Below are 12,079 nucleotides of genomic sequence, written 5' to 3' on the forward strand. Positions count from 1 at the left end.
TTGCAAAGATGACCAGTCACAAATCCAACTCCGAAATCATAAACTTGGTCGATAAAATGGTGTTGGTTTCAACATTAAAGGGGAAAGAAACGAACAGAAGCGACTCATAAAAACACTGCACCCCCCCCCCAACACTCTTTAACAACTCTGACAACACTTCCTGGTACTGAATTGAGCCACGTTGCTCTGCGATTTTTCAAAATGACAGTGGAAACGTCAAGGACACAAGGTGGAATGCGATGGTCAAAAAAAAACATTCAACTTCATATTTTCCTGGCACAGGTAAAAGGCATGGTCTAGTAGTAGTCTCAGGAATGGCACTCGGGGAATTCAGGGGGGACGCTGAAGGCTATATAGTCTGGATATCCATCTCACTACACAGAAATACTTTTCAACTTTTCTCAGGTAGCTGGGATGAAACAGCCGGGCGTGTCGCTAATGCTTTGTGGGGAGAATCCCAGGCAGCAGATGTCACAGGTTTGGTGTCCGAAATAATGAAGGGTTTCATCGACAACAGATGCATTACGGTGAATGTTTACCAGAGACTGAAAAGTGATTTTTACCTGCAAACCAACATCTAAACGGCAACTCCTCTGGGTGAAAACATGCCATCATTTACACCTGCTAGCACAGGACTCCCCAGGTTTGTCTCACAACCTGTCAAACACACTCAAGAGGCACCGAGACATCTCAAAGAAATTAATACCTGTCATTCGAATAGCCCATTTTCCCCACAATTCCCCTCAAATCCTGTGTGGAATTACTGTGATAATGACGAGAACATAAAAACAAACTTTAAAAAAGGTCCCGTAGACTTTCATATTCAAGTACTTTCAATAACACAATAACTTAGACCCTGGAGTAACTGACATGTCAGGGGTGAGAATAAACCAAAAGCTATACAGTGTAAATACACGCAACAAGCAGGTTTACATACTGATTCATTGAGATAGTCTACAACATTGCATTTCTAAAGATGATGGAGCAGGTCCACAAAATGCCAAATACAGAGTTGATTCATCTGGGACTGTGTGTGTGTGTGTGTGTGTGTGTCTGTGTGTGTGTGTGTGTCTGTGTGTGTGTGTGTGCGCGCAGAGAGGAAAGAAGGAAGGCGTCATGGCACAAAAAAGGAGTGGGCGGGGATAAAAGTAAATTTAAAGTGTATTCCCTGCACCCTATAGGGAAGGCCTAGCACACGAGGCAGCTACAATTAAAGTAATAAGCACGTTTAAAGTACAGTATTAAGAAGGCAGGGTCTTGTCAGGGAAAGCCGGGGTCAACAAATGTAGTGCAGTCATGGTCTTGAGCTTTTTGTTTTTTTGTTACCCTCTCTTTCCCCGTAAAACCATGGCTATTTGGAATGGAAAAACAAAACAAAATAAATTGCATTCAAAAAATTCACATTAGCAAGATATAAAATAAAAAAAAAAAAAAATAAAAAACACCTATGTACGTTAATTCACTCTCTGTTCGGAGGATAGGCAAGGTGACATTTCGAGGATATTGTTTCAAGGCAGTCCTCCATGACACTAAATAAAAAAATAAAAAAAAATAATAATAAAAAAAAATGGTATGGACTCCCTTATCCGCCCCCGCTCACGCCGACGTCGGGTTTTCTCTCTAGGCGTTGAGGAGAGGGGCCGGGGAGGGGTTTAGCAATTCAAACATCGCTTTGCAGCAACAGGGGTCCTCACAATGGACACGCAAGGGGCAGGGACTTCAACACCTTTACAGATTATTACACCAAACCTTCAATTTGGCATTGCTCTCTCTTGGGAATACATCCTCAGTGTTACAAGGGAAGTCATTAACTGCTCTGATACTAGCTGGGGAACAATCCACAATTTTGGGCTTTATTATACAGGTGACCTCAAAAAAATTGCACTGCAAACCTCACAACCATCATGCTGCCAACTTTATTTATCCATCTGGTGATGTGATGTGGTGGTCGACTGGTTGGGGTTAAGGCATTGGACAGTAGCTTTGAGAGGCTGCGATTTCATTTCCAAACGCATCGCGCCAGTTGCTCTCATCACTCCAAAGCAACATCCTCCAGTGTCTACTGGTGTAGAGACCATTATTAACCATCACATTAAGATCAAGAACATGTAAGACCCTCCCTTTCCTCTCATCTTAGTTTTGGTCTCACTTTTTTTTTTTTTTAAACATTGGTCTTAACTCCTTAACTGCAATTTCCTTCCCATGCGCATGACAGATTATATAAATGCTCCAAAGTCATTTACGTTTCTGTCCATACATTCAGTGTGTATGATTTAGAACTAGTAAGAAAACTGGTGGCAACCAAGAGATAAATAGCATAAATAGCATATCGTTTTTCAGCCCCGTGTACAAGTGTCAGGTCGCTGCTCATTATCACAAAGCCAACATGAGCAAAACTGCATGTGAGTCAAAAGAGACTGTAGTGTGTTTTAACTGCAGCATGGTTAAGGGGAGTGCTTTAACCAAGCAGCGTGAGCAGAAATCATCCTCAGAGAACACAGTGCAGGAGGCGTCTCTGGTCTTCTGGTCTCTCAGGCCCGGGTCCCAGTGCCAGGGTTGGCCTCTTTGGAGGAAAAAAAAGTGCAGGGGCCAAATGGCAGACTGATGCTCTTTGTGCCTGAAGATAGGCAGTTACGCTCTTGGCTTCCCGCGTGTTCAGGTTTACATTCAGTCCCACGTCAGGAATGACCAAAAGGGCTTTGTGTCCAAAATGAGTTCGCAAACTAACGACGGGCAAACCACTTTGAACTGGGACTTGACAGAGGGGAAATGAAAACATGATTTTGTGAGTCAAACAAAGACATCATAGTATGCAACAGGCTGAAGGTGGCAAGATTCCACAGGAAGATCTGTCTTCTCCTTTGCAATACCACAGAAGGGAAACAGGAGCATAAAGTCCACAACGAGGAGAGAAAAATACAAATGCTGGGTGTCTCGGGAAGAAAAAAAAAAAAAAAGAAAGTATCCTCTGCAGAATTCCAACAAAAAAGGTTTCCATTTGGACGACTGGCCTGCAAAACATTCCACCACATCTTGGAGGAGGAAAAAAAGAAGAAGAAAACATGAAAAGGGACTCCCATCAAAAGACACAAGCGTCTTGTACATCTCAACAAACCATTTTAACGGGTCCCTCCAGAGAGCATTTCAATCAAGATCTTTCAGTTGTCTCCCTCTTTAATTTCTGAATGGGACCTTATTGATTTCTGAAATCACAATCAACTGAGCCGGACCTTGGAGCGTTTCAGGCCGGTGGTGGATGATCATTTGTGCCTCGGCGTGTTCTTCTTCCGTTTTCGCTTGAAGAAGCAGCAGCACCTGCGGACAGAGACAGACATTAGACCGATATGTAGATGAGGGAGGCTTCAAATGAAGCAAAAGAAAGAAAAAAAGAAAAAAAAAGAATCTATATCTATCTATCTCTATATATATATATATATATATCTCTATATATATATTATATATATCTATATATATATCTATATATATCTATATATATATCTATATATATCTATATATATATATCTATATCTATATATATATATATATATATATCTATATATATATATATATATATATATATATATATATATATATATATATATATATATCTATATATATATATATATTTCAAATCAAACTTTCAAATCTGAGCAGATATACGTTTTTGGGATCATAATAGTGTGAACTGCAGCTGGCAAAAGATTACTAGGATACAAGATGGATGCATTGTCATCCACCAAGTGTTTGCATGGTTCTGCAGCTCCCACAGACAAATGGCAGAGGGGACTCAACTACAAAGTGCTGCAATGAAGGCAACATTTCTCCTATGCAAAACAATGGAGCAGTGCACATAGAGCACAAGACAGGGTGAGCCTAAATGGTCGATAGAACATACGAAGACAAGAAAAAAAAAAAGCTGTGGATCAAGACATAGGACAGTGACTGGGTACTCTTAGATTAATTCGTTAATAACGAATAATGGTGCACCATGCAACAAGGGTTAAGAGACCTTTAATCTGAAGCCAAATGTGCTGCTAAAAGAGTGATATCCGATTTTTTTTATTTGTTGTTTTCAGAGGTGATCCAGAATGAAACTCTGCAGAATTTAGCTTTTTTTTTTTTTTCTTGGGGTGGAGATGTGTTAAAATTATGTTTTTCTTTTAAATCTGCGGAAAACCTGGGGGAAATCTGCTTTTACAGATTCTGTCTGGCCCTGCTGATTTCTTACAAATGTTACAGGGGTACATAAAAGATGATTGAGTTAACTTGTATCAAAGTACTTGTATATTCTTTTTGCACTGATGTGACATCAAGTTTTAAGTTAGTATGCCTGCTCACGTCGCTCACATGGCAGCACTGTTTACAGTATTTTTTACTCATCTGTCACTGAACGACATCGGGCGGCGGTGACATAAAAGTAGAAAAGGGCAGAGACTTGATAGTACACATAGTAGACAATGTTCTCAGGGGTATATGGCACTACTGTACCAGTGAGAGTCTACTTAAAATGTGTAAATAACTCCACTGAGCCCCAGCCTAGGCTGGTCCACTCCCTGTCCCATGAGTCTGATGTGGACGAGCAGAGAGGGACTCACCACAGGTTGAGCATTTTCACGCAGCTACAGAAGAAGAGAGAGGAAACAGTGTAAAGAGAAAAGAAAGATAGATTAATACAGCAAGACTAAGATGATGGGACTGGGCACATGCCACACAAACATGCACACAAACGGGACACCAACAGGACACCGGTGGACACAGAGAGGGAACTTTTGAGGTTAAAGGAGAAAAGATCACAGGAAAGGTTATAGAACATCTACTATGCAGCTATTTTCCCTGTGTTAGCAGAGTTAAGGAGCCCATTTAGGATGGAAGGTGGGTTCATTATTTCGGTAACACTTTACTTGACGGTATCTACATAAGAGTGACATGACACTGTCATAAACACATGACATTGTCATGACACATGAACCCTAACCCTAACTCCAACCCTAACTTGTCATGACAAAAAAACGAATGACATTTAATGGCAGAAGCGTTATGTCATAAACGTTTATGACTGTTATAATGTTTATGACACATTCATGACACTGTCATGTCACTCTTATGTAGAGACCTTCAAATAAAGTGTAACCATTATTTCTTGCAGAATTCCTGGCTATGAGGATGTTACAGTATCAAAATAGGCTGTGTAAGGTAGGCTACATTTGCAATAAGAATGTGCAATTAACCTTTTTAAAAAAAATTAATCTTTTCTGCTTGCTGAATCAAATAAAAATCAATAGCTCATATGATTTAACTGTCTAGTTTCTAATGTTTCCTAATGTCAGACATCGAATGCCCGTCTCCATCCTGATAAAGGTTGTTGGACAACGATGGAAATTGCAAGATAGTTGACCCAACTGACCCAACTTTCCAGATGGGAAAAGGGCATTTAACAACTTTGAATGCACCACGACGCTGTAAATTACCAGTTTCATTGAACGATGCGATTAATACGATTAAAAAAAAAATTACGCATTATGCGATTAAGGGAAGCGTTAATGCTGACAGCCCTAGTAATAAGTCCTTTCAAAGTTGTTAGTAACTACTTTTTGCAGCTGATTAAAAGGGAAAGAGTAGGTGGAGGAAACGGGGATCGCTAACAGCGCTAATGGCAACACTGCAAACAGAGCATTAGTTAGCTCCACGGTTAGCTCACTCACCGGGGCAACCTGGCTTCCGCCGGAGAGCCGTGCTCATCAGCGGTAAAGTTAACTGTCCTGACTGGGAGGCAGGCAGGCAACCTCTGTATGAGTAGCCGTGTAGTAAGCAGAGTAATAAGCAGGATAATGCAGAGGAGCCAGTCATTATTGCGAATTATGTTGATATGGCCCTAAAATAATATCACGATATTTCAGGGTATATCTGCGATAATGATATTCTTATTGATATGACAAAATACTAAACAATGTTTTATTATTAATTTCAAGAACATACAAATGCAAAAACTTTACTGTACGGTTGTAAAATTGTACTTTAATATTTCAGCATAAATGTTAGTTTTCCATTAAATATTCAGTAAAAACTAACTTTGTTAACAGTAAGTACGAGTGAGATTCAGATTCTGTTTAAAATATAAGTACATAGTACAACAAATTAACAGGCAATCGCGTCAACAAGTCAGACTATTGGCATTATCATATAAATTTTTTCGTATCATATTAAAAAGTATACCGCTATTATCGTGAACGATATATGGCACAGCTCTAATTTAAAAAGGTATAAAGTAGTGTACAGCTGGAAGAAGCATAAACGTATAATATGATTTTAATAACTTTAGATTATAGAAATACTGAACCAAAATTCTGAGTGAGTTCAACCTGATCCTGCACAGACTGAAATTTGTGTTATAGTTTGACAATCGGAGACCAATTTCAGCCTATGAATGATAATTAAAAAGATGAAAGAGCATGTAGCATTTATTTAACACAGGAACCTGATATTCCCTAAAGAAGGCAAAACATTAATTAAATTGCATCAGACGCATGATTTGCATTCATTACTTCATGTCTTTGTATCAAACTTGTCTGACGAGGTATCAAAGAGACCGGCAGTAAATTAAACACCCCAATCAGCGTATCAATTGTGTGAATGGAGACAACAGGAGCAAGGCCTGTCATCTGGGCAGAAATAGAAAGGAGAGCAGATTAAAGTGAACCTCTGGGAGATCCATGAGGAGAATCGCAGAAGGGAATCTTTTTTTTGGAGAGGGTGGGACTGAAGCTAAATACATTGACAGATTTTTTTATGTCAACATATAGAAGATGTATTTGGACAGATTGTGCAATAAACAGATTAACAGTTTTATTTTGTTTTAAACAAAACATACAGCTCACAACATTCATTTACCTTTTTATGATGTTTTGCTTCTGGAATAATTTCCCCTCATTTTAAAATGGTCAGCTGGCCCATTACCTTCTCAATAGACCACTTATTCAGCACTGACTTTCAATTTAAAATCAGCTAAAGTATTTTTTTTGGGAAACCTCCATATTAAAACACACAGTTGAAAACAAACACATTTGGTAGAACCAATACAAATGCCACTGTTTTGATTGTGTACCAATTTTTGCATAATTTGACACCCAGTATTTATAGGGGCAAAAGCCATTTATCTGCCAACCAGAACGCACACAACCCAAACTAGGCCCACTTTGATAATATTTTACATTTACAAATTTTCGGCAAAAAGAGTATTTCAACGGGCCACGGTAGAGCCATAATAATAAATGTTTCCACCACAGCCTCACAACAGGGAATAACTGTGCTGACCTGCACTATTGAGGTCCTGCTTGGTAACAGAGTGTCTTGGCATGTGTAGTTCTCAGTACTCTCACGTTTGTACTTTTATCAAACAAAAAACCGGCCTCACTCTTCTTCACACCTGTAATATCTAACAGCCTCATTTTCAACCAGTAGGTACTTATTTTCTCCATTAATATGTATTTTTTCTCTCAGCGAGTTGTGCCTCCGAAGAGCTCTTCTCAGCTCTTTTCAGTCAGCTGAACCTCGTGACATTCAGTTTTAGTACAGTGGGTTTAGCTGGTGCTACCAGCTCTAAGATAAAGTAATTGAAACCAATGCTGATGCCTGGGGGTTCCATGTTTTTTTTCCCCCCACCCATGTTTGCCTCTCAGGGAGATAAGGGAGTGACTGATACGATGAAATAATGTGCATAATTTTGTACATGTGACTAAGTTACCACATGGGAAATGTGGTGTGATCTCAACTGGCTGCTACCACGATACACTGACAGAATCTGCTTTGCGTTGATCATTGCTGGTACTGTTAGACATGATGATCGGCTTGATCAACGGTGGAGTATTTCTTTAAGATGGTCAGGCTGCTAGAAGATAAAATAACATCCTCAGTCGCTGCCAGTGTGGCCTGTGTTTGGGGTTGACTGCTGAGGCAGGCTACATGTATGAAAAACTGAATTAACGCCGACTGAGAAGTTAGTATACATGGGCTTTCTTTCTTCAGGTTGAATTGAGGGAACAACATAAAGATAGGCAGCAGTCATGATCAAAAACCCTCACAGTCAGACAGAAGATAAGGAGGGGCAGTAGTAGGATGACAGCTGAGGGATGTCACAATTCAACAGCATAGCAAAAAGTGGCGTGAGAGAGAGAGAGAGAGAGAGAGGTAGAAAGGAAGAGCCGAAGGAGAGAAAGCAACAAATGGATATGGAGGAGAGGTGTGGCAGGTGTATGACACATACTTGGCCTCGTCGACCACTTCCACCTCTGCCTGAGCTGCAATGGGCTGCGTGGAATGGACGGCCAGTGGGTCGTCTGCATTCAGCTCCCCGTTGGTCGAGCTGACCACCTGTGGCACAGACAGGGGTGTTAAGACATTGGGAAGAATCAAAGTGAAAAACTCTTCCTGCTGGAGAGTTTCTCTGGTTAAAAACTAATGCATGAATGATGCTTTACCAATTCACTTTTCTTTTATTGTCTTCTCTATGGAATACAGCAGCAAAGAAGAACAATACATCAATAACAAAAAAAGCACATTGTGTTGTATTAACTACTCTTTGTTGCTTCCATTTTGTATCCATAGCCGCTCTGATTGTCCGTGTGTCCCCCCCTTATTTAAAGCAAACTTCGAAAACTTAAAAAGTTAGTCCCAATGGGCAACAAGAGATGGGTAGAGGACTGTAACAATTATGCAGTGGGATATCAGTTAACTGCAAAATCTTCATATTAATGACAATTTCAACAAATCTGATTTATTTATGTGAACTTCAAGCTCATTTCTGTTTAAAAAGGTGTAATAATCAAAGCTTTCATTTACAGTATGTTTAAATCTTACTTTTATATCTGCAGGGAGCAAATAGGACTGCTCGTCTATATGAATCTAAATTATTTCAATGGTTTTGAAATTTACTTTCCAGTACGACAGCGTATTAGGGCAATTATAGTAAAAAAAAAAAAATAATAATTATGGAGCCGGGGGAAGGGGGTTATATTTCTAGAAGATGTAACCAGGGATATCCTTATCTGTCCATTGCATTGTAGTTCCGGACACTGGGTCAGGAATAGGAGGGGGGGAGGTTCTTTCAGGTGTTATAGTATAGTAACTCTATTAACCAGCAGCAGAGGCAGATCAGGTGTGGGGAGTGTGCCAAACACATTTCTGGTAATTTTGTGGCCAGGCTTCCTTGGTGCACGAGTGGAACACTTGGGCACAGGGTGGGATCAGAAAAAAGGCATAGGTGGGTGCATTAGAGGCTGTGGCAATCATGGCTTATCACATTCACCAAAGGAGCTCTCCCTGTCATGACGCACTGAAAGTTTGGGAATCTTTAAGATTTCTTTCCACGGAGGAAAGTTATTGTCTGGGACTTGGGACGGATCCCATATCATGTTGCAGAGGGAACAGATACCTGCTGCCTTCAGATGGCTGTAAAGACAAGGAAAGGAATAACAGTAATAATGGCACCAGAGAACACGAGTGTTGATATTTACATGTTAAAAAGAACCCTTTCAAGCACCTGCAAGGTAGCAAAAACTACACAAAACAGCCCAATTCACGGCAATGTCTCAAAACAAGTCAGAATGCTTATGCTAATATGGCGATTCTGGGCAAAAATCACTAGTATTTCTTTGTTGCTTAATCCGATTGCAATAAATTATGATAAGGTCATCAACTGCAGGCATAGTACATGGTAAGCCCCGGCATCTGCAGTGATCCTGAAGCAATGTGGTTCTTTGAAATAAAATGTGTTTTTCTCTCTCGTAAATGTATGACTTTAATCACGGAATATTAACCCCCTCCCCCGGCTCCCCTACAACGGCCGTCGTATTCCAGTCCGTTTGCCAGTATATAAGAAAACTTTGTAAAAATATAAACCTTTATTAAAATCAAATAGACATACTGTAGATGAAAACACACCAAACAAACAAACTGCCACTGACAGATACCAACTGTACAAAGGAAAGCTATTGATCGCATACCTGTAGAAGAAATTGCATTTTAATTATTGTACAAATGTGTTTTGTCTGCATAGGTGTATACAGTGTACGCATTTGTTAATCTCAGCAATCCTAACATCATTCAGTTCCATTCATGATGCAACAGTGTCGATAAATCTCCTGGAGATGAAGTTGCTAGACATGCGATTGTTGAAATGACTTGTTTATTTTCATTACTGCATCTACCATAACCCATTCAACTTTGCACAGATATATCAGAACTGTTTTGGAGGAGACGAGGTGCAAGATGAGAGTTATGTGTCTGCTGGAGGTGCTGGAGCTACTACAAGCGGGCTATTCTTTGGGTTCAACTCTGTGTCATTTTATGACACTGACTTTATATAAAAAAAATAGATACATTTTGGTATGAAGTGATGTGAATTAAAATGACATTTGTTTTCTTTGGACTTCCACAGCATTGTGTTTAGGATGCCTTCTTCATTATCTGCTATTTTTCTAGCAAGATATTCTGAATTACCCCACAAATTAAAGACTTTCTGGGGAAAGTATGAGTGTGTTAACAGCAACGGTGTTGGCATGAATATCCATGAATGGTCAATATTCATCCTGCTGTATACAGAAACTATTTTAACCATCTTTATATAACCATATAAAATAACAGAGTCTAACCTATAGGTAATGGTATTTTGTAAGCCAACAGTGTAACAACTAAGCTCTGCTACCTCTGTTGATCTTGCGGCCATCATCTTGCACACTGAAGCATTTCCTCTACCTTTCAAGACGGCACCCTGCACTTAAAGAGTCCAATCAGTGCCGGAGAGACATGTTTCTGTCAGTGGGAAACAACCAGGAGACACGGTCCACGTATGAAGCCAACATACAATAGTTGTTACATGGGTACCTACTGATGTATGGCAATTTTTAAATCTCCACACCGTTACAACATGAATAGCAGTGAATGGCATTTAGTAGAATAGCCAGAGATCTAGGAAAGCCTACACTGTACACGCCTATGCAAACAGAGCCTGTTACAGATAGGGACAATCTTGGGTAATATAGAGTGGTAAAAATTACACCAGGATGTACCTTTAGGCATAATGGCCCTTTATGACTAAAGATCATGCATTTAGCCGACTAAGCCAGGTCAACCCTGCCATGCAAGAGGCTTCTTGATCTTGCAAGGAATGTCCAAGCGCCATGAGGAGTTGTAGGACCTAAGATCAAAAATGCCACAGCCAGGGCTGCTGTTTATAAAGCTAAATCATATTTTCACCATCTGGGGTGGGTGGCACCAGATGACATGCATATGGTGGTGCAGAAAAATAACATTTCCCAGCCAGGGGTAAAAGGGGTGGGGGAGGTATATGGTTGTAGATCTGTCTCACACACACAATGCTAAAATACTAAATAAATGTGTCCTGGTAAAAAGTCTGGGCTCTACTATTGTGCATTTACTTTACTAATCAGAAATACCTATAAACATTCTGGAAATAACATTCTTTTCGGATCAATTATGAGCTGTACTTTCATTAGGTTTTCTAAGGCTTAATAACAATAAAAGATATTTAGGGCGATAGTGCAATTTGATCTCTTCTGCATGTCTTAAAGTGTATAAAATAGCCTTAGGTTAATAATAGCAACCATTTCTGAAATGCAGAATTACCATTTGAAAATGACAAACCTTTCGTTAGTTTTTTTTTTTTACATATTAGTTATTATTCTGGATTAGATCCTATGAGACAGATCTGACTCCATAGAGGTCGGGTGGGGGTTGTGGTTGACCAGGTGAGGGGTGTATACCTGCACTGAGCCCCCGTGCCTATCCGCTGCCAGGTGGGAGGTCAGATAGGAGGAGTTTGCTTGGCGTGTGGGCTGCACCTCCCATGCTCCTCGTCGATCTGAGACCGCTGTCTGCTCAGGAGTCGGGGGCGTCGGTGATGGGAGGGGAAGTGGGATTGGGTGGGGGGGAGGGGTGCGATGGGAGAGGGTGGGGGTGGTGATGGAATAATTGTGTTAGGAAAGATGGATATTTGGGTGTGCGAGGCCAGGTACCATGCAAAGCAGCATGAGAAATGGAGAAGAAGAAAAAAATAAAAAATGTA

At 40.2% G+C, this 12,079-nt stretch overlaps 1 protein-coding gene across 2 annotated transcripts in view; it reads right to left on the bottom strand.

Moving 5' to 3' along the window:
- Window positions 1-790: 790 nt before the first annotated feature.
- csnk1g1 (casein kinase 1, gamma 1) overlaps window positions 791-12,079 on the bottom strand; it is a 40,079-nt gene continuing 28,790 nt past the window's right edge. Inside the window, exons 11-14 of one of the 2 annotated variants that reach the window (XM_078269334.1) lie at window positions 11,778-11,888; window positions 8,261-8,367; window positions 3,231-3,315; window positions 791-3,032 (exon numbers count right to left, since the gene is read on the bottom strand). In XM_078269334.1, the coding sequence (XP_078125460.1) occupies window positions 3,261-3,315; window positions 8,261-8,367; window positions 11,778-11,888 (273 nt within the window). In that variant the 3' untranslated portion in view covers window positions 791-3,032; window positions 3,231-3,260. Of the gene's footprint in view, window positions 3,316-8,260; window positions 8,368-11,777; window positions 11,889-12,079 lie in introns of both variants that reach the window. The other variant, XM_078269410.1, reaches the window with a different exon arrangement.

Source organism: Sander vitreus, chromosome 1 (assembly GCF_031162955.1).
Source record: "Sander vitreus isolate 19-12246 chromosome 1, sanVit1, whole genome shotgun sequence".
NCBI lineage: Eukaryota > Metazoa > Chordata > Actinopteri > Perciformes > Percidae > Sander > Sander vitreus.